This window comes from Oncorhynchus clarkii, chromosome 6 (assembly GCF_045791955.1).
Source record: "Oncorhynchus clarkii lewisi isolate Uvic-CL-2024 chromosome 6, UVic_Ocla_1.0, whole genome shotgun sequence".
In the NCBI taxonomy this organism is placed as follows: Eukaryota; Metazoa; Chordata; class Actinopteri; order Salmoniformes; family Salmonidae; genus Oncorhynchus; species Oncorhynchus clarkii.
The window spans coordinates 85,259,389-85,283,275 of NC_092152.1; the positions used below are offsets into that span (position 1 = coordinate 85,259,389).

Here is a 23,887-nt window from a genome sequence, read left to right on the forward strand (position 1 = left end):
CATAGATGAGCCGATATCAACCAGAACCAGGGTAGACCAGCCCTCGAAATGTTTACTGTGACATAGCTGAGCCTATTTCGACCAGGCCTGGGTAGACCAGGCCTCGAACAGTTTAGTGGGACAACGCTGAGCCTATTTTACCCAGAGCCTGGGAAGATCAGGCCTCTCTCTATCAGTTTAGTGGGACAACGCTGAGCTGACTTCAACCAGAGCCTGGGAAGACCAGGCCTCGAACAGTTTAGTGGGACAAAGCTGAGCCTATTTCAACCAGAGCCTGGGTAGACCAGGCCTCGAACAGTTTAGTGGGACATAGCTGAGCCTATTTCAACCAGAGCCTGGATAAACCAGGCCTCTCTCTATCAGTTTAGTGTGACATAGCTGAGCCTATTTCAAAAAGAACCTGGGAAGACCAGGCCTCCAACAGTTTAGTGTGACATAGCTGAGTCAATTATAGCCAGAGCCTGGGAAGACCAGGCCTCGAACAGTTTAGTGGGACATAGCTGAGCCTATTTCAACCAGAGCCTGGGAAGACCAGGCCACTAACAGTTTAGTGGGACAAAGCTGAGCCTATTTCAACCAGGGCCTGGGTAGACCAGGCCGGGAACAGTTTAGTGTGACATAGCTGAGCCTATTTCAACCAGAGCCTGGATAAACCAGGCCTCTCTCTATCAGTTTAGTGTGACATAGCTGAGCCTATTTCAACCAGAGCCTCGGAAGACCAGGCCTCGAGCAGTTTAGTGGGACATAGCTGAGCCGATATCAACCAGAACCAGGGTAGACCAGGCCTCGAACAGTTTAGTGGGACACAGCACAGCCTATTTCAACCAGAGCCTGGATAAACCAGGCCTCTCTCTATCAGTTTAGTGTGACATAGCTGAGCCTATTTCAACCAGAACCAGGGTAGACCAGGCCTCGAAATGTTTACTGTGACATAGCTGAGCCTATTTCGACCAGGCCTCTCTCTATCAGTTTCGTGTGACATAGCTGAGCCTATTTCAACCAGACCTGGGTAGACCAGGCCTCGAACAGTTTAGTGGGACATAGCTGAGCCTATTTCAACCAGAGCCTGGATAAACCAGGCCTCTCTCTATCAGTTTAGTGTGACATAGCTGAGCCTATTTCAACCAGAGCCTGGGAAGACCAGGCCTCGAGCAGTTTAGTGGGACATAGCTGAGCCGATATCAACCAGAACCAGGGTAGACCAGGCCTCGAACAGTTTAGTTGGACACAGCTCAGCCTATTTCAACCAGAGCCTGGATAAACCAGGCCTCTCTCTATCAGTTTAGTGTGACATAGCTGAGCCTATTTCAACCAGAACCAGGGTAGACCAGGCCTCGAAATGTTTACTGTGACATAGCTGAGCCTATTTCGACCAGGCCTCTCTCTATCAGTTTCGTGTGACATAGCTGAGCCTATTTCAACCAGAGCCTGGGCAGACCAGGCCTCGAAATGTTTACTGTGACATAGCTGAGCCGACTTCAACCAGAGCCTGGGAAGACCAGGCCTCGAACAGTTTAGTGTGACATAGCTGAGCCTATTTCAACTAGAGCCTGGGAAGACCAGGCCTCGAACAGTTTAGTGGGACAAAGCTGAGCCTATTTCAACCAGGGCCTGGGTAGACCAGGCCACGAACAGTTTAGTGTGACATAGCTGAGCCTATTTCAACCAGAGCCTAGGTAGACCAGGCCTCGAACAGTTTAGTGGGACATAGCTGAGCCTATTTCAACCAGAGCCTGGATAAACCAGGCCTCTCTCTATCAGTTTAGTGTGACATAGCTGAGCCTATTTCAACCAGAGCCTGGGAAGACCAGGCCTCGAACAGTTTAGTGTGACATAGCTGAGCCGACTTCAACCAGAGCCTGGGAAGACCAGGCCTCGAACAGTTTAGTGGGACAAAGCTGAGCCTATTTCAACCAGAGCCTGGGTAGACCAGGCCTCGAACAGTTTAGTGGGACATAGCTGAGCCGACTTCAACCAGAGCCTGGGTAGACCAGGCCACGAACAGTTTAGTGTGACATAGCTGAGCCTATTTCAACCAGAGCCTGGGTAAACCAGGCCTCGAACAGTTTACTGGGACATAGCTGAGCCTATTTCAACCAGAGCCTGGATAAAACAGGCCTCTCTCTATCAGTTTAGTGTGACATAGCTGAGCCTATTTCAAACAGAACCTGGGAAGACCAGGCCTCCAACAGTTTAGTGTGACATAGCTGAGCCAATTATAGCCAGAGCCTGGGAAGACCAGGCCTCGAACAGTTTAGTGGGACAAAGCTGAGCCTATTTCAACCAGGGCCTGGGTAGACCAGGCTGAGCCTATTTCAGTTTAGTGTGACAAAGCTAAGCCTATTTCGACCAGGCCTGGGTAGACCAGGCCTCGAACAGTTTAGTGGGACAACGCTGAGCCTATTTTACCCAGAGCCTGGGAAGACCAGGCCTCTCTCTATCAGTTTAGTGGGACAACGCTGAGCCGACTTCAACCAGAGCCTGGGAAGACCAGGCCTCGAACAGTTTAGTGGGACAAAGCTGAGCCTATTTCAACCAGAACCTGGGTAGACCAGGCCTCGAGCAGTTTAGTGGGACATAGCTGAGCCGATTTCAACCAGAGCCTGGGTAGACCAGGCATCGAACAGTTTTGTGGGACAAAGCTGAGCCTATTTCAACCAGAGACTGGGTAGACCAGGCCTCGAGCAGTTTAGTGGGACATAGCTAAGCCTATTTCAACCAGAGCCTGGGTAGACCAGGCATCGAACAGATTTGTGGGACAAAGCTGAGCCTATTTCAACCAGAGCCTGGGTAGACTAGGCCTCGAGTACTTTAGTGGGACATAGCTGAGCCTATTTCAACCAGAGCCTGGGTAGACCATGCATCGAACAGTTTTGTGGGACAAAGCTGAGCCTATATCAACAAGAGCCTGGGTAGACTAGGACTCGAGCAGTTTAGTGGGACGTAGCTGTGCCGATTTCAACCAGAGCCTGGGTAGACCAGGCCTCGAAGAGTTTTGTGGGACATAGCTGAGCCAATTTACACCAAAGCCTGGGTAGACCAGGCCTCGAGCAGTTTAGTGGGACATAGCTGAGCCGATTTCAACCAGAGCCTGGGAAGACCAGGCCACTAACAGTTTAGTGGGACAAAGCTGAGCCTATTTCAACCAGAACCTGGGTAGACCAGGCCTCGAACAGTTTAGTGGGACATAGCTGAGCCTATTTCAACCAGAGCCTGGATAAACCAGGCCTCTCTCTATCAGTTTAGTGTGACATAGCTGAGCCTATTTCAACCAGAGCCTGGGAAGACCAGGCCTCGAGCAGTTTAGTGGGACATAGCTGAGCCGATATCAAACAGAACCAGGGTAGACCAGGCCTCGAACAGTTTAGTGGGACACAGCTCAGCCTATTTCAACCAGAGCCTGGATAAACCAGGCCTCTCTCTATCAGTTTAGTGTGACATAGCTGAGCCTATTTCAACCAGAACCAGGGTAGACCAGGCCTCGAAATGTTTACTGTGACACAGCTGAGCCTATTTCGACCAGGCCTCTCTCTATCAGTATCGTGTGACATAGCTGAGCCTATTTCAATCAGACCTGGGTAGACCAGGCCTCAAACAGTTTAGTGGGACAACGCTGAGCCTATTTTACCCAGAGCCTGGGAAGACCAGGCCTTGAACATTTTAGTGGGACAAAGCTGAGCCTATTTCAAACAGAGCCTGGGTAGACCAGGCCTCGAACAGTTTAGTGGGACATAGCTGAGCCGACTTCAACCAGAGCCTGGGCAGACCAGGCCTCGAAATGTTTACTGTGACATAGCTGAGCCGACTTCAACCAGAGCCTGGGAAGACCAGGCCTCGAACAGTTTAGTGTGACATAGCTGAGCCTATTTCAACTAGAGCCTGGGAAGACCAGGCCTCGAACAGTTTAGTGGGACAAAGCTGAGCCTATTTCAACCAGAGCCTGGGTAGACCAGGCCGCGAACAGTTTAGTGTGATATAGCTGAGCCTATTTCAACCCGAGCCTGGGTAGAGCAGGCCTCGAACAGTTTAGTGTGATATAGCTGAGCCTATTTCAACCCGAGCCTGGGAAGACCAGGCCTCGAACAGTTTACTGTGACATAGCTGAGCCCATTTCGACCAGGCCTCTCTCTATCAGTTTCGTGTGACATAGCTGAGCCTATTTCAACCAGACCTGGGTAGACCAGGCCTCGAACAGTTTAGTGGGACAACGCTGAGCCTATTTCAACCAGAGCCTGGGTAGACCAGGCCTCGAACAGTTTCGTGTGACATAGCTGAGCCTATTTCAACCAGAGCCTGGGTAGACCAGGCCTCGAACAGTTTAGTGTGACATAGCTGAGCCTATTTCAACCAGAGCCTGGGTAGATAAGGCCTCGAACAGTTTAGTGGGACATAGCTGAGCCTATTTCAACCAGAGCCTGGATAAACCAGGCCTCTCTCTATCAGTTTATTGTGAAATAGCTGAGCCTATTTCAACCAGAGACTGGGAAGACCAGGCCTCGAACAGTTTAGTGGGACAAAGCTGAGCCTATTTCAACCAGAGCCTGGGAAGACCAGGCCTCGAACAGTTTAGTGGGACAAAACTGAGCCTATTTCAACCAGGGCCTGGGTAGACCAGGCCGCGAACAGTTTAGTGTGACATAGCTGAGCCTATTTCAACCAGAGCCTGGGTAGACCAGGCCTCGAACAGTTTAGTGGGACATAGCTGAGCCTATTTCAACCAGAGCCTGGATAAACCAGGCCTCTCTCTATCAGTTTAGTGTGACATAGCTGAGCCTATTTCAAAAAGAACCTGGGAAGACCAGGCCTCCAACAGTTTAGTGTGACATAGCTGAGCCAATTATAGCCAGAGCCTGGGAAGACCAGGCCTCTAACAGTTTAGTGGGACATAGCTGAGCCTATTTCAACCAGAGCCTGGGAAGACCAGGCCACTAACAGTTTAGTGGGACAAAGCTGAGCCTATTTCAAACAGAGCCTGGGTAGACCAGGCCGGGAACAGTTTAGTGTGACATAGCTGAGCCTATTTCAACCAGAGCCTGGGTAGACCAGGCCTCGAACAGTTTAGTGGGACATAGCTGAGCCTATTTCAACCAGAGCCTGGATAAACCAGGCCTCTCTCTATCAGTTTAGTGTGACATAGCTGAGCCTATTTCAACCAGAGCCTGGGAAGACCAGGCCTCGAGCAGTTTAGTGGGACATAGCTGAGCCGATATCAACCAGAACCAGGGTAGACAAGGCCTCGAACAGTTTAGTGGGACATAGCTCAGCCTATTTCAACCAGAGCCTGGATAAACCAGGCCTCTCTCTATCAGTTTAGTGTGACATAGCTGAGCCTATTTCAACCAGAGCCTGGGAAGACCAGGCCTCAAGCAGTTTAGTGGGACATAGCTGAGCCGATATCAACCAGAACCAGGGTAGACCAAGCCTCAAACAGTTTAGTGGGACATAGCTCAGCCTATTTCAACCAGAGCCTGGATAAACCAGGCCTCTCTCTATCAGTTTAGTGTGACATAGCTGAGCCTATTTCAACCAGAGCCTGGGAAGACCAGGCCTCGAGCAGTTTAGTGGGACATAGCTGAGCCGATATCAACCAGAACCAGGGTAGACCAGGCCTCGAAATGTTTACTGTGACATAGCTGAGCCTATTTCGACCAGACCTGGGTAGACCAGGCCTCAAACAGTTTAGTGTGACATAGCTGAGCCTATTTTACCCAGAGCCTGGGAAGACCAGGCCTCAAACATTTTAGTGGGACAAAGCTGAGCCTATTTCAACCAGAGCCTGGGTAGACCAGGCCTCGAACAGTTTAGTGGGACATAGCTGAGCCGACTTCAACCAGAGCCTGGGCAGACCAGGCCTCGAAATGTTTACTGTGACATAGCTGAGCCTATTTCAACTAGAGCCTGGGAAGACCAGGCCTCGAACAGTTTAGTGGGACAAAGCTGAGCCTATTTCAACCAGGGCCTGGGTAGAACAGGCCGCGAACAGTTTAGTGTGACATAGCTGAGCCTATTTCAACCAGAGCCTGGGTAGACCAGGCCTCGAACAGTTTAGTGGGACATAGCTGAGCCTATTTCAACCAGAGCCTGGATAAACCAGGCCTCTCTCTATCAGTATAGTGGGACATAGCTGAGCCTATTTCAACCAGAGCCTGGATAAACCAGGCCTCTCTCTATCAGTTTAGTGTGACATAGCTGAGCCTATTTCAACCAGAGCCTGGGAAGACCAGGCCTCGAACAGTTTAGTGTGACATAGCTGAGCCTAATTATAACCAGAGCCTGGGAAGACCAGGCCTCGAACAGTTTAGTGTGATATAGCTGAGCCTATTTCAACCCGAGCCTGGGAAGACCAGGCCTCGAACAGTTTACTGTGACATAGCTGAGCCCATTTCGACCAGGCCTCTCTCTATCAGTTTCGTGTGACATAGCTGAGCCTATTTCAACCAGACCTGGGTAGACCAGGCCTCGAACAGTTTCGTGTGACATAGCTGAGCCTATTTCAACCAGACCTGGGTAGACCAGGCCTCGAACAGTTTAGTGGGACATAGCTGAGCCTATTTCAACCAGAGCCTGGATAAACCAGGCCTCTCTCTATCAGTTTAGTGTGAAATAGCTGAGCCTATTTCAACCAGAGACTGGGAAGACCAGGCCTCGAACAGTTTAGTGGGACAAAGCTGAGCCTATTTCAACCAGAGCCTGGGTAGACCAGGCCTCGAACAGTTTAGTGGGACATAGCTGAGCCTAATTATAACCAGAGCCTGGGAAGACCAGGCCTCGAACAGTTTACTGTGACATAGCTGAGCCGATTTCAACCAGAGCCTGGGTAGACCAGGCCTCGAACAGTTTAGTGGGACATAGCTGAGCCTATTTCAACCAGAGCCTGGGTAGACCAGGCCTCGAACAGTTTAGTGGGACAAAGCTGAGCATATTTCAAACAGAGCCTGGGTAAACCAGGCCTCAAGCAGTTTAGTGGGACATAGCTGAGCCGATTTCAACCAGACCCTGGGTAGACCAGGCCTCGAACAGTTTTGTGGGACAAAGCTGAGCATATTTCAATCAGAGCCTGGGTAGACCAGGCCTCGAGAAGTTTAGTGGGACATAGCTGAGCCGATTTCAAACAGAGCCTGGGTAGGTAGACCAGGTCTCGAACAGTTTAGTGGGACAAAGCTGAGCCTATTTCAACCAGAGCCTGGGTAGACCAGGCCTCGAACAGTTTAGTGGGACATAGCTGAGCCTATTTCAACCAGAGCCTGGATAAACCAGGCCTCTCTCTATCAGTTTAGTGGGACATTGCATAGCCTATTTCAACCAGAGCCTGGGTAGACAAGGCCTCGAACAGTTTAGTGGGACATAGCTGAGCCTATTTCAACAAGACCTGGGTAGACCAGGCCTCGAGCAGTTTAGTGTGACATAGCTGAGCCTAATTCAACCAGGGCCTGGGTAGACCAGGCCTCAAACAGTTTAGTGGGACATAGCTGAGCCTATTTCAACCAGGGCCTGGGTACATCAGGCCTCGAACAGTTTAGTGGGACATAGCTGAGCCTATTTCAACCAGAGCCTGGGAAGACCAGGCCTCGAACAGTTTAGTGGGACAAAGCTGAGCCTATTTCAAACAGGGCCTGGGTAGACCAGGCTGAGCCTATTTCAGTTTAGTGTGACAAAGCTAAGCCTATTTCAACAAGAGCCAGGGTAGACCAGGCCTCGAACAGTTTAGTGGGAAATAGCTGAGCCCATTTCAACCAGAGCCTGGGTAGACAAGGCCTCGAACAGTTTTGTGGGACAAAGCTGAGCCTATTTCAACAAGAGCCTGGGTAGACCAGGCCTCTCTCTATCAGTTTAGTGTGACATAGCTGAGCCGAATTCAACCAGAACCTGGGTAGACCAGGCCTCGAACAGTTTAGTCGGACATAGCTGAGCCGATTTTACCCAGAGCCTGGGTAGACCAGGCCTCGAATAATTTAGTGGGACATAGCTGAGCCTATTTCAACCAGAGCCTGGGTAGACCAGGCCTCGAACAGTTTACTGTGACATAGCTGAGCCAATTATAACCAGAGCCTGGGTAGATCAGGCATCAAACAGTTTTGTGGGACAAAGCTGAGCCTATTTTAACCAGAGCCTGGGTAGACCAGGCCTCGAAATATTTACTGTGACATACCTGAGCCGACTTCAACCAGAGCCTGGGTAGACAAGGCCTCGAACAGTTTAGTGGGACATTGCATAGCCTATTTCAACCAGAGCCTGGGTAGACCAGGCCTCGAGCAGTTTAGTGGGACATAGCTGAGCCTATTTCAACCAGAGCCTGGATAAACCAGGCCTCCCTCTATCAGTTAGTGTGACATAGCTGAGCCTATTTCAACCAGAGCCTGGGAAGACCAGGCCTCGAACAGTTTAGTGGGACAAAGCTGAGCCTATTTCAAACAGGGCCTGGGTAGACCAGGCTGAGCCTATTTCAGTTTACTGTGACAAAGCTAAGCCTATTTCAACAAGAGCCAGGGTAGACCAGGCCTCGAACAGTTTAGTGGGAAATAGCTGAGCCCATTTCAACCAGAGCCTGGGTAGACAAGACCTCGAACAGTTTTGTGGGACAAAGCTGAGCCTATTTCAACAAGAGCCTGGGTAGACCAGGCCTCTCTCTATCAGTTTAGTGTGACATAGCTGAGCCGAATTCAACCAGAACCTGGGTAGACCAGGCCTCGAACAGTTTAGTCGGACATAGCTGAGCCGATTTTACCCAGAGCCTGGGTAGACCAGGCCTCGAATAATTTAGTGGGACATAGCTGAGCCTATTTCAACCAGAGCCTGGGAAGACCAGGCCTCGAACAGTTTAGTGGGACAAAGCTGAGCCTATTTCAAACAGGGCCTGGGTAGACCAGGCTGAGCCTATTTCAGTTTAGTGTGACAAAGCTAAGCCTATTTCAACAAGAGCCAGGGTAGACCAGGCCTCGAACAGTTTTGTGGGACAAAGCTGAGACTATTTCAACAAGACCTGGGTAGACCAGGCCTCGAACAGTTTACTGTGACATAGCTGAGCCAATTATAACCAGAGCCTGGGTAGATCAGGCCTCGAACAGTTTTGTGGGACAAAGCTGAGCCTATTTTAACCAGAGCCTGGGTAGACCAGGCCTCGAAATATTTACTGTGACATACCTGAGCCGACTTCAACCAGAGCCTGGGTAGACAAGGCCTCGAACAGTTTAGTGGGACATAGCTGAGCCTAATTCAACCAGGGCCTGGGTAGACCAGGCATCGAACAGTTTAGTGGGACAAAGCTGAGCCTATTTCAACCAGAGCCTGGGTAGACCAGGCATCGAACAGTTTAGTGGGACAAAGCTGAGCCTATTTCAACCAGAACCTGGGTAGACCAGGCCTCTCTCTATCAGTTTAGTGTGACATAGCTGAGCCGATTTCAACCAGAGCCTGGGAAGACCAGGCCTCAAACAGTGTTGTGGAACAAAGCTGAGCCTATTTCAACCAGAGCCTGGGTAAAACCAGGCCTCAAGCAGTTTAGTGGGACATAGCTGAGCCGATTTCAACACCAGCCTGGGTAGACCAGGCCTCCAACAGTTTAGTGTGACAAAGCTGAGCCTATTTCAACCAGAGCCTGGGAAGACCAGGCCTCGAGCAGTTTAGTGGGACATAGCTGAGCCGATTTCAACACCAGCCTGGGTAGACCAGGCCTCCAACAGTTTTGTGGGACAAAGCTGGGCCTATTTCGACCGGAGCCTGGGTATACCAGGCCTCGAGCAGTTTAGTGGGACGTAGCTGAGCCTATTTCAACAAGAGCCTGGGTAGACCAGGCCCCGAACAGTTTAGTGGGACAAAGCTGAGCCTATTTCAACACCAGCCTGGGTAGACCAGGCCTCTCTCTATGTCCTTAACCTTCATTGGATGTCTTCACTCCACACTTTAATATACTGGCTGAGCATGATGCATGTTCAATGGCTCCTAATAACTCTCTCGTGTTTCTCTTTTAAATAGACCATAACACATTTAAAAAGCATAAAGATATTAAACAAGAGAATAACAGGGTGACACTAATACAAAACACGCAAAGAAACGCACACACACACACACACACACACACACACACACACTCTTACCTCCGAGGCCTGCAGGAGAGCATCTTTCTCAGTGAGCCGGTCTTCATAAGACAACAACAATGGAGATAAATACTTCATGTCCAGCTGGAAGACAGAAAGGATGAAAACAGACGTTAGAGTTTAGACACCCAGCGCTGGTTTCCAGGACACAGATTCAGCCTCATCCTGGACTGGAAACTCATTGGAGAATCTCAATCTGTGTCCGGGAACCCCGTCCATAAAACTTTACTCAAACATTTTCAGAAATCCTAACAACGCAAAGCTAATTACTAAAGACTGTCAGAGGATCTCACAGGGAACATGAAATAGATATATAGAGATGAGAAACAGAGAGAGAGAACACCCACTGTAGTGAGTACACCAGATATCAGGGGAGGAGAGAGAGAGAGAGAGAGAACACCCACTGTACTGAGTACATCAGATATCAGGGGAGGAGAGAGAGAACACCCACTGTAGTGAGTACATCAGATATCAGGGGAGGAGAACGGAGAGAGAGAGGACACCCACTGTACTGAGTACATCAGATATCAAGGGAGGAGAGAGACAGAGAGAACACCCACTGTAGTGAGTACATCAGATATCAGGGGAGGAGAGAGAGAACACCCACTGTACTGAGTACATCAGATATCAAGGGAGGAGAGAGACAGAGAGAACACCCACTGTAGTGAGTACATCAGATATCAGGGGAGGAGAGAGAGAACACCCACTGTACTGAGTACATCAGATATCAGGGGAGGAGAGAGGAGAGAGAGAACACCCACTGTACTGAGTACATCAGATATCAGGGGAGGAGAGAGAGAGAACACCCACTGTTGTGAGTACATCAGATATCAGGGGAGGAGAGAGGAGAGAGAGAACACCCACTGTACTGAGTACATCAGATATCAGGGGAGGAGAGAGAGAGAACACCCACTGTTGTGAGTACATCAGATATCAGGGGAGGAGAGAGAGAACACCCACTGTACTGAGTACATCAGATATCAAGGGAGGAGAGAGACAGAGAGAACACCCACTGTAGTGAGTACATCAGATATCAGGGGAGGAGAGAGAGAACACCCACTGTACTGAGTACATCAGATATCAAGGGAGGAGAGAGACAGAGAGAACACCCACTGTAGTGAGTACATCAGATATCAGGGGAGGAGAGAGAGAACACCCACTGTACTGAGTACATCAGATATCAGGGGAGGAGAGAGGAGAGAGAGAACACCCACTGTACTGAGTACATCAGATATCAGGGGAGGAGAGAGAGAGAACACCCACTGTTGTGAGTACATCAGATATCAGAGGAGGAGAGAGGAGAGAGAGAACACCCACTGTACTGAGTACATCAGATATCAGGGGAGGAGAGAGAGAGAACACCCACTGTTGTGAGTACATCAGATATCAGGGGAGGAGAGAGAGAACACCCACTGTACTGAGTACATCAGATATCAGGGGAGGAGAGAGAGAGAACACCCACTGTTGTGAGTACATCAGATATCAGGGAGGAGAGAGAGAGAACACCCACTGTACTGAGTACATCAGATATCAGGGGAGGAGAGAGGAGAGAGAGAGGACACCCACTGTAGTGAGTACATCAGATATCAGGGGAGGAGAGCGGAGAGAGAGAGGACACCCACTGTACTGAGTACATCAGATATCAAGGGAGGAGAGAGACAGAGAGAACACCCACTGTAGTGAGTACATCAGATATCAGGGGAGGAGAGAGAGAACACCCACTGTACTGAGTACATCAGATATCAGGGGAGGAGAGAGGAGAGAGAGAACACCTACTGTAGTGAGTACATCAGATATCAGGGAGGAGAGAGAGAACACCCACTGGTGTGAGTACATCAGATATCAGGGGAGGAGAGAGAGAACACCCACTATAGTGAGTACATCAGATATCAGGGGAGGAGAGAGAGAACACCCACTGTAGTGAGTACAGCAGATATCAGGGGAGGAGAGAGGAGAGAGAGGGAACACCCACTGTAGTGAGTACATCAGATATCAGGGGAGGAGAGAGAGAAGGAAGAAGAGGGGAGGAGAAGAGGGGAGGAGAGGAGAGAGGATAAAAGCGGAAGAGAGGAGAGGGGAGAAGAGGAGAGGGGAGAAGAGAGTCCCTGGCTTTGCTAATGTGACAGTTCTGACATCAGTGAAGAACAAACAACAGTTTAGGATATTAGAATTGCTGAGGATTGCTAAGGAACACTAAGGAACGCTAAGGGCTCAGACATACCAATAGTGTTTTCTGGCCGATAATACTCAGTACCTTTGAACGTAATTTTCGAACCAAGGGCGCACCGATTATACATGTAGAGTCGCGTGAAAAATGTTGGCAGTCAGTTGTCTACAGTGAGCGGTCCCTAAAACACAGCACTCTGAAATGATCGGCAGACGAACGCTAGATCCACATTCAGGGCGAAAAGTGCGAAATTTAAAAGATTATATTCTTGTTAATCTAAATGCACTGTCCGATTTACAATACGCTTTACAGCGGAAGCATGCCATGAGATTGAGGACGGCGCACCACATCAAAATATTTTTCCACCAGCACAGGTTTCATAAATTCACAAAAGGCGATTTAAATATTAACTTAGTTTTGGAAATCTTCCTCTGGTTTGTCATCCAAAGGGTCCCAGGTACAACATGTAGTGTTATTTTGTTAGATAAAATCGTTATTTTATATCCCAAAAAGTCTGTTTAGTTGGCGCCATCGATTTTGAGTAATCCACTTGTTCAACATGCAGAGTAAGGAATCCAAAAATCTACCGCTAAACTGTGTTTAGTTCAGATACGTAAGATGAGACAACACGACGGTCTGAAGGAGTTCCAGAACAAAGTTTGCTTGATCTGAACGGTCCGGTTTTAAAACGTCTCATGTCGTCGGCTGGAGTTTCCGACATTCAACAGGTCACATACCTTTAGCTTAAGTCTTGAGACGAGACGGATCCATTTAGACAATCAGAAGCCAGTGAACTAATGTTCTGCACACAGCCAAGCAGCTAGCTAGCTAACCAAACAGACATCGACCTACCTATTCTGCTGCAGATAGCTAGCCTAGCTTGCTGATATTCATCTGACGAGTCATAAAGTCTACACTGTGACACGTATTTCATGATACTCGTTAGTTACAGTAACTATAACAAGTAGCAACTTTGTTTCATCACGGCGACGTAACGAGGATTACGTCATCGCGGAAATGGTCTCAACTGCACGTCTCGTCTCCTTGATCCGAATGCCCCGTCTTTCGTCAGCTGTCGTACAACATAACATTCTAAAACTAGCTAGTTTTATCTATTCTCGTCTCATGTCGTCTGTTGTCTCTGAACTGGGCTTTAAGGATTGCTAAGGATAGCAATCGGTTCGCAAATTACGTTCAGAGGTGCTAAGTACTTTCGGCCAGCAAACGCTATTGGTGTGTCTGAGCCCTAAGGATCGCTAAGGATCGCCAGGGATAGCTAAGGATCGCCGGGGATAGCTAAGGATCGCCGGGGATAGCTAAGGATCGCCAGGGATAGCTAAGGATTGCCAGGGATAGCTAAGGATTGCCAGGGATAGCTAAGGATCGCCGGGGATAGCTAAGGATCACCGGGGATAGCTAAGGATCGCCGGGGATAGCTAAGGATCGCCAGGGATAGCTAAGGATCGCCAGGGATAGCTAAGGATCGCCAGGGATAGCTAAGGATCGCCAGGGATAGCTAAGGATCGCCAGGGAAAGCTAAGGATCGCCAGGGAAAGCTAAGGATCGCTAGGGATAGGTAAGGATCGCCAGGGACAGCTAAGGATCGCCAGGGATAGCTAAGGATCGCCAGGGATAGGTAAGGATCGCCAGGGACAGCTAAGGATCGCTGAGGGTAGCTAAGGATCGCCAGGGACAGCTAAGGATCGCTGAGGGTAGCTAAGGATAGGGCTCATAATTCACTGGTATACATAGCAGAAGACAATGCCACTGTTTCTAGAGGAGGAATCCATGAGAATGTCTGAGTGACTGACCAGCCAGGGAGGAGCAGATCCTTTAAGTGGCAGGCCATGGGTCCTGGAGCTCTGAAAGACATGGAGAGAAAACATTACATCTATACATCCAGAACCACATTACTACAGTACATCAATAAATCCAGAACCACATTACTACAGTACATCTATACATCCAGAACCACATTACTACAGTACATCAATAAATCCAGAACCACATTACTACAGTACATCTATACATCCAGAACCACATTACTACAGTACATCTATACATCCAGAACCACATTACTAAAGTACATCTATACATCCAGAACCACATTACAGTAACTACAGAACATCTATACATCCAGAACCACATTACAGTAACTACAGAACATCTATACATCCAGAACCACAACACTACAGTAACTACAGAACATCTATACATCCAGAACCACAACACTACAGTAACTACAGTACATCTATACATCCAGAACCACATTACTACAGTAACTACAGTACATCAATACATCCAGAACCACATTACTACAGTAACTACAGTACATCTATACATCCAGAACCACATTACTACAGTAACTAGGGTACATTGATACATCCATAACCACAACACTACAGTAACTACAGTACATCAATACATCCAGAACCACAACACTACAGTAACTACAGTACATCAATACATCCAGAACCACAACACTACAGTAACTACAGTACATCTATACATCCAGAACCACATTACTACAGTAACTAGGGTACATCTATACATCCAGAACCACATTACTACAGTAACTAGGGTACATCAATACATCCAGAACCACAACACTACAGTAACTACAGTACATCAATACATCCAGAACCACAACACTACAGTAACTACAGTACATCTATACATCCAGAACCACAACACTACAGTAACTACAGTACATCTATACATCCAGAACCACAACACTACAGTAACTAGGGTACATCTATACATCCAGAACCACAACACTACAGTAACTACAGAACATCTATACATCCAGAACCACATTACTACAGTAACTAGGGTACATCTATACATCCAGAACCACATTACTACAGTAACTAGGGTACATCAATACATCCAGAACCACAACACTACAGTAACTACAGAACATCTATACATCCAGAACCACAACACTACAGTAACTACAGTACATTTATACATCCAGAACCACATTACTACAGTACATCTATACATCCAGAACCACATTACTACAGTACATCTATACATCCAGAACCACAACACTACAGTAACTACAGTACATCAATACATCCAGAACCACATTACTACAGTAACTACATTACATCAATACATCCAGAACCACATTACTACAGTAACTACAGTACATCTATACATCCAGAACCACAACACTACAGTAACTACAGTACATCAATACATCCAGAACCACATTACTACAGTAACTAGGGTACATCTATACATCCAGAACCACACTACAGTAACTACAGTACATCTATACATCCAGAACCACATTACTACAGTAACTAGGGTACATCAATACATCCAGAACCACAACACTACAGTAACTACAGTACATCTATACATCCAGAACCACATTACTACAGTAACTAGGGTACATCAATACATCCAGAACCACAACACTACAGTAACTAGGGTACATCAATACATCCAGAACCACATTACTACAGTACATCTATACATCCAGAACCACAACACTACAGTAACTACAGTACATCTATACATCCAGAACCACAACACTACAGTACATCTATACATCCAGAACCACAACACTACAGTAACTAGGGTACATCTATACATCCAGAACCACAACACTACAGTAACTAGGGTACATCTATACATCCAGAACCACAACACTACAGTAACTAGGGTACATCTATACATCCAGAACCACAACACTACAGTAACTAGGGTACATCTATACATCCAGAACCACAACACTACAGTAACTACAGTACATCTATACATCCAGAACCACATTACTACAGTAACTAGGGTACATCTATACATCCAGAACCACAACACTACAGTAACTAGGGTACATTTATACATCCAGAACCACAACACTACAGTACATCTATACATCCAGAACCACAACACTACAGTAACTAGGGTACATCTATACATCCAGAACCACAACACTACAGTAACTAGGGTACATCTATACATCCAGAACCACAACACTACAGTAACTACAGTACATCTATACATCCAGAACCACAACACTACAGTAACTAGGGTACATCTATACATCCAGAACCACAACACTACAGTAACTACAGTACATCAATACATCCAGGACCACATTACTACAGTACATCTATACATCCAGAACCACAACACTACAGTAACTACAGTACATCTATACATCCAGAACCACATTACTACAGTAACTAGGGTACATCAATACATCCAGAACCACAACACTACAGTAACTAGGGTACATCAATAAATCCAGAACCACATTACTACAGTAACTACAGTACATCTATACATCCAGAACCACATTACTACATTACATCAATACATCCAGAACCACATAGTTAGGGTAGTTATAGTTACCTCTTCTTTGCCCAGGGCTGTCTGGTAGTTATAGTTAGGGTAGTTATAGTTATAGTTCGGGTAGGTATAGTTAGGGTAGGTACAGTATAGTTATAGTTATAGTTAGGGTAGGTATAGTTAGGGTAGTTATAGTTATAGTTAGGGTAGGTATAGTTATAGTTAGGGTAGTTATAGTTATAGTTAGGGTAGTTATAGTTATAGTTAGGGAAGTTATAGTTATAGTTAGGGTAGTTATAATTAGGGTAGGTATAGTTATAGTTAGGGTAGGTATAGTTAGGGTAGTTATAATTAGGGTAGGTATAGTTATAGTTAGGGTAGGTATAGTTATAGTTAGGGTAGTTATAGTTATAGTTAGGGTAGTTATAGTTAGGGTAGTTATAGTTAGGGTAGGTATAGTTAGGGTAGTTATAGTTATAGTTAGGGTAGTTATAGTTAGGGTAGTTATAGTTATAGTTAGGGTAGGTATAGTTATAGTTAGGGTAGTTATAGTTATAGTTAGGGTAGTTATAGTTATAGTTAGGGTAGTTATAGTTATAGTTAGGGTAGTTATAATTAGGGTAGGTATAGTTATAGTTAGGGTAGGTATAGTTATAGTTAGGGTAGTTATAGTTATAGTTAGGGTAGTTATAGTTAGGGTAGGTATAGTTAGGATAGTTATAGTTATAGTTAGGGTAGGTATAGTTAGGGTAGTTATAGTTATAGTTAGGGTAGGTATAGTTATAGTTAGGGTAGGTATAGTTATAGTTAGGGTAGTTATAGTTATAGTTAGGGTAGTTATAGTTATAGTTAGGGTAGTTATAGTTATAGTTAGGGTAGATATAATTAGGGTAGGTATAGTTATAGTTAGGGTAGTTATAGTTAGGGTAGGTATAGTTAGGGTAGTTATAGTTATAGTTAGGGTAGGTATAGTTATAGTTAGGGTAGTTATAGTTAGGGTAGGTATAGTTATAGTTAGGGTAGTTATAGTTATAGTTAGGGTAGTTATAGTTATAGTTAGGGTAGTTATAATTAGGGTAGGTATAGTTATCGTTAGGGTAGGTATAGTTATAGTTAGGGTAGTTATAGTTATAGTTAGGGTAGTTATAGTTAGGGTAGGTATAGTTAGGGTAGTTATAGTTATAGTTAGGGTAGGTATAGTTAGGGTAGTTATAGTTAGGGTAGTTATAGTTACCTCTTCTTTGCCCAGGGGTCTGAAGCGTGTCTGGTAGCGGCTGAGCTCCACGTTGAGGCGATGGACGGTCATCTTCAGGCTGTCGTTCTCGTCTACCACCTCCTGGGCTTGCTGCCTCAGACTCAGCAGCTCTGCCTGTTCACCTACAGGGGGAGCTACAGTCAGTGTCTGGTCCACACAGGAAGTACAATGCAGAACACCTCTTATCCAGGTACATCCAGAGATCCAGTTGATAACAAACTGAGAAATCCTGAGAGCTGGCTTCCATAGCCGGGTTGTAGGTCCCCAATCTCTCCCTTCCCCTACCCCGTCTCTCACAGCCCCCTGTCTCTCCCCTCCCCTACCCAGTTTCTCACGGCCCCCAGTCTCTCCCCGTCTGTCTCTCACGGCCCCCAGTCTCTCCCCTCCTCCCCTGCTGTCTCTCACGGCCCCCAGTCTCTCACGGGCCCCAGTCTCTCACCTCCTCCCCTCCTGTCTTTCACGGCCCCAGGGTTTTTCTCTCCTTGTCCCCCCCTTCCACCCCACCTTAGGTCCTCTCCCCTCTTGCCCCCTCACCCCCCAGTATCCACCCCACCTGCTGTAGGGACAGGGGCCTTGCTGAGTTCCCGCTCCAGACTCTGGACCCTCTGGTGGCTCCTCTGCAGCTGCAGGCTCTGTTCTGTACACCTCTGCTCCAGCACCCTCCTGTCTGCCCCCAGGGCCTGGTTCTGCTCTGTTAAAGACCGAACCATCTCCTTCTGCATGTCCAGAACCTCTCTGTAGGCACTGCTGGCCTCTGAGTGTGGCAAGGTGTATGGCACAGCACAGCAAGACACAACACACACAGACACAGAAACACAGACAGAGAAACACAGACACACACAGACAGAGAAACACAGACACACAATGACAGAGACACACACAGACAGAGAAACACAGACAGAGACACACAATGACACACAGACAGAGGCACACAGACAGAGACACACAATGACACACAGACAGAGAAACACAGACAGAGACACACAATGACACACAGACAGAGGCACACAGACAGAGACACACAATGACACACAGACAGAGACACACAGACAGAGACACACAGACAGAGACACACAATGACACACAGACAGAGACACACAGACAGAGACACACAGACAGAGACACACAGACAGAGACACACAGACAGAGACACACAGACAGAGACACACAGACAGAGACACACAGACAGCAAAGAGGAAAAGTGAGGCCAGGTCCAGACAACACAGATATAATAATACTGTGAGGTCCAGACAACACAGATATAATAATACTGTGAGGTCCAGACAACACAGATATAATAATACTGTGAGGTCCAGACAACACAGATATAATAATACTGTGAGGTCCAGACAACACAGATATAATAATACTGTGAGGTCCAGACAACACAGATATAATAATACTGTGAGGTCCAGACAACACAGATATAATAATACTGTGAGGTCCAGACAACACAGATATAATAATACTGTGAGGTCCAGACAACACAGATATAATAATACTGTGAGGTCCAGACAACACAGATATAATAATACTGTGAGGTCCAGACAACACAGATATAATAATACTGTGAGGTCCAGACAACACAGATATAATAATACTGTGAGGTCCAGACAACACAGATATAATAATACTGTGAGGTCCAGACAACACAGATATAATAATACTGTGAGGTCCAGACAACACAGATATAATAATACTGTGAGGTCCAGACAACACAGATATAATAATACTGTGAGGTCCAGACAACACAGATATAATAATACTGTGAGGTCCAGACAACACAGATATAATAATACTGTGAGGTCCAGACAACACAGATATAATAATACTGTGAGGTCCAGACAACACAGATATAATAATACTGTGAGGTCCAGACAACACAGATATAATAATACTGTGAGGTCCAGACAACACAGATATAATAATACTGTGAGGTCCAGACAACACAGATATAATAATACTGTGAGGTCCAGACAACACAGATATAATAATACTGTGAGGTCCAGACAACACAGATATAATAATACTGTGAGGTCCAGACAACACAGATATAATAATACTGTGAGGTCCAGACAACACAGATATAATAATACTGTGAGGTCCAGACAACACAGATATAATAATACTGTGAGGTCCAGACAACACAGATATAATAATACTGTGAGGTCCAGACAACACAGATATAATAATACTGTGAGGTCCAGACAACACAGATATAATAATACTGTGAGGTCCAGACAACACAGATATAATAATACTGTGAGGTCCAGACAACACAGATATAATAATACTGTGAGGTCCAGACAACACAGATATAATAATACTGTGAGGTCCAGACAACACAGATATAATAATACTGTGTCTCCTGACCGACTCTAAGGATGACTGTGTCCTGACCGACTCTAAGGATGACTGTGTCCTGACCGACTAAGGATGACTGTGTCCTGACCGACTAAGGATGACTGTGTCCTGACTGACTAAGGATGACTGTGTCCTGACTGACTAAGAATGACTGTGTCCTGACTGACTAAGAATGACTGTGTCCTGACTGACTAAGAATGACTGTGTCCTGACTAAGGATGACTGTGTCCTGACTGACTAAGGATGACTGTGTCCTGACCGACTCTAAGGATGACTGTGTCCTGACTGACTAAGGATGACTGTGTCCTGGCTGACTAAGGATGACTGTGTCCTGACTGACTAAGGATGACTGTGTCCTGACTGACTAAGGATGACTGTGTCCTGACTGACTAAGGATGACTGTGTCCTGACCGACTAAGGATGACTGTGTCCTGACCGACTAAGGATGACTGTGTCCTGACCGACTAAGGATGACTGTGTCCTGACCGACTCTAAGGATGACTGTGTCCTGACTGACTAAGGATGACTGTGTCCTGACTGACTAAGGATGACTGTGTCCTGACTGACTAAGGATGACTGTGTCCTGACCGACTAAGGATGACTGTGTCCTGACCGACTCTAAGGATGACTGTGTCCTGACTGACTAAGGATGACTGTGTCCTGACTGACTCTAAGGATGACTGTGTCCTGACTGACCCTAAGGATGACTATCTACCTGATGGTCCATCTCTCCTGCTTCCTGAACTCTTGGTCTTCTGGGCTGAAGACCTCTTCTTAGATGCACGGAAGCTTTCTTCTGTCAAATCTGAGAGAAGAAGTAGTTAAGGTGTACACACAGAGTCGGTGTACTTCCTCTCATCACCTCCCTCTGAAACATACAACTACTGACAATTAGAAAGACAAAGAGAGGGGAGAGAAAGAGTGGATAGAGAGAGCGGAGAGGGATATTAGCTGCCCTCACAGTGTTAGACTGACGGCTGATCTAGACTAGGTGATAGACAGTAGGCTGATCTAGACTAGGTGATAGACAGTAGGCTGATCTAGACTAGGTGATAGACAGTAGGCTGATCTAGACTAGGTGATAGACAGTAGGCTGATCTAGACTAGGTGATAGACAGTAGGCTGATCTAGACTAGGTGATAGACAGTAGGCTGATCTAGACTAGGTGATAGACAGTAGGCTGATCTAGACTAGGTGATAGACAGTAGGCTGATCTAGACTAGGTGATAGACAGTAGGCTGATCTAGACTAGGTGATAGACAGTAGGCTGATCTAGACTAGGTGATAGACAGTAGGCTGATCTAGACTAGGTGATAGACAGTAGGCTGATCTAGACTAGGTGATAGACAGTAGGCTGATCTAGACTAGGTGATAGACAGTAGGCTGATCTAGACTAGGTGATAGACAGTAGGCTGATCTAGACTAGGTGATAGACAGTAGGCTGATCTAGAATAGGTGATAGAGAGCTGGTATGGAGAGGATGGGAATTATAATCTTACCATTTGGCAAATGAAATGGGAGTGTTTTTATAGGCGGTCTCACTGGGCCAAAGACAAGTCCTTACCTGGGGAAGGCATGCTTCTACGAGACCAAGACGAAGGCCTCTGCTCCAGTTTGGACGGTGTGGCCTGGGGGAGAGAGAGGGATTGTATAAGAGGGATCATGAGAGAAAGAAAGAGAGAGATAAAGATCGAGAGAGAGATATGAATGCACAGTCCAACTCCGGTCCTCCATTACCCCCAAAAACTCCAGTACTCCCAATACGACCAGGATGGGTTGATAATAATATGACCAGGATGGGTTGATTATATGACTAGGATGGGTTGATTATATGACTAGGATGGGTTGATTATATGACCAGGATAGGTTGATAACAGGACCAGGATGGGTTGATAATAATATGACCAGGATGGGTTGATAATAATATGACCAGGATGGGTTGATAATAATATGACCAGGATGGGTTGATAATAATATGACCAGCATGGGTTGATAATATGACCAGGATGGGTTGATAATATAACCAGGATGGGTTGATAATATGGGTTGATAACATGACCAGGATGGGTTGATTATATGACCAGGATGGGTCGATAATATGACCAGGATGGGTCGATTATATGACCAGGATGGGTCGATAATATGACCAGGATGGGTTGATAACAAGACCAGGATGGGTCGATAATATGACCAGGATGGGTCGATAATATGACCAGGACGGGTCGATAATATGACCAGGATGGGTTGATTATATGACCAGGATGGGTTGATTATATGACCAGGATGGGTTGATTACATGACCAGGATGGGTTGTTAATATGACCAGGATGGGTTGATTATATGAACAGGATGGGTTGATAATAGGACCAGGACGGGTTGATAATATAACCAGGATGGGTTGATAATATGACCAGGATGGGTTGTTAATATGACCAGGATGGGTTGATTATATGACCAGGATGGGTTGATAATGGGACCAGGATGGGTTGATAATATGACCAGGATGGGTTGATAATATAACCAGGATGGGTTGATAATATAACCAGGATGGGTTGATAATATGGGTTGATAACATGACCAGGATGGGTTGATATGACCAGGATGGGTCGATAATATGACCAGGACGGGTCGATAATATGATCAGGATGGGTTGATATGACCAGGATGGGTCGATAATATGACCAGGACGGGTCGATAATATGATCAGGATGGGTTGATAACAAGACCAGGATGGGTCGATAACAAGACCAGGACGGGTTGATAATATGACCAGGACGGGTCGATAATATGACCAGGACGGGTCGATAATATGACCAGGACGGGTCGATAATATGACCAGGATGGGTCGATAATATAACCAGGATGGGTTGATAATATAACCAGGATGGGTTGATAATTTAACCAGGATTGTGCCTTTGTCTTCTGGACAACGAAAGAAAGTTGATATGAAAACCAATAAAACAGGAGAGAAATGGCATTGGGGTGGGTCTCTACAGAAAGAAAGAAAATCATTCAAAAATACTTCCCTCCACAGGGGAATCAGGGATCAGTAAGCTTCTTTAAAAACAATACCTGTAGATTGATTCAGATCACAAGCTCGTAGGCATATGCCTATTGGGAAGCCCGCAATTTCTGCAGGGCAGGTGGCAATAAACCTAGCTGATTACTGAGTTGAGGCTGTCAGTGAAAACCATCTCAGATATTGAGACGATAATGTGTCTTGAGTATAATTTATAATGTTGAGAAAAGGGGGGAGGGGTGTGTGGCAAACCCGTCTCTCCACTGGGGCCTCCGCCCCGTCTCTCCACTGGGGCCTCCGCCCCGTCTCTCCACTGGGGCCTCCGCCCCGTCTCTCCACTGGGGCCTCCGCCTCGTCTCTGCACTGGGGCCTCCGCCCCGTCTCTGCACTACGGCCTCCGCCCCGTCTCTGTCCCAATACGACCAGGATGGGTTGATAATAATATGACCAGGATGGGTTGATTATATGACTAGGATGGGTTGATTATATGACTAGGATGGGTTGATTATATGACCAGGATGGGTTGATAACAGGACCAGGATGGGTTGATAATAATATGACCAGGATGGGTTGATAATAATATGACCAGGATGGGTTGATAATAATATGACCAGGATGGGATGATAATAATATGACCAGCATGGGTTGATAATATGACCAGGATGGGTTGATAATATAACCAG

General features: G+C 46.5%; 1 protein-coding gene across 1 annotated transcript in view; it reads right to left on the reverse strand.

Moving 5' to 3' along the window:
* Positions 1 to 23,887, reverse strand: part of LOC139412462 (centrosomal protein 89) — a 155,208-nt gene that overhangs the window by 102,758 nt on the left and 28,563 nt on the right. The window contains exons 7-13 of the mRNA XM_071159249.1: positions 23,457 to 23,612; positions 21,750 to 21,813; positions 20,901 to 20,990; positions 18,375 to 18,575; positions 17,801 to 17,943; positions 14,073 to 14,123; positions 10,095 to 10,178 (exon numbers count right to left, since the gene is read on the reverse strand). Of these exons, the coding sequence (XP_071015350.1) occupies positions 10,095 to 10,178; positions 14,073 to 14,123; positions 17,801 to 17,943; positions 18,375 to 18,575; positions 20,901 to 20,990; positions 21,750 to 21,813; positions 23,457 to 23,612 (789 nt within the window). The remainder of the gene's footprint in view (positions 1 to 10,094; positions 10,179 to 14,072; positions 14,124 to 17,800; positions 17,944 to 18,374; positions 18,576 to 20,900; positions 20,991 to 21,749; positions 21,814 to 23,456; positions 23,613 to 23,887) is intronic.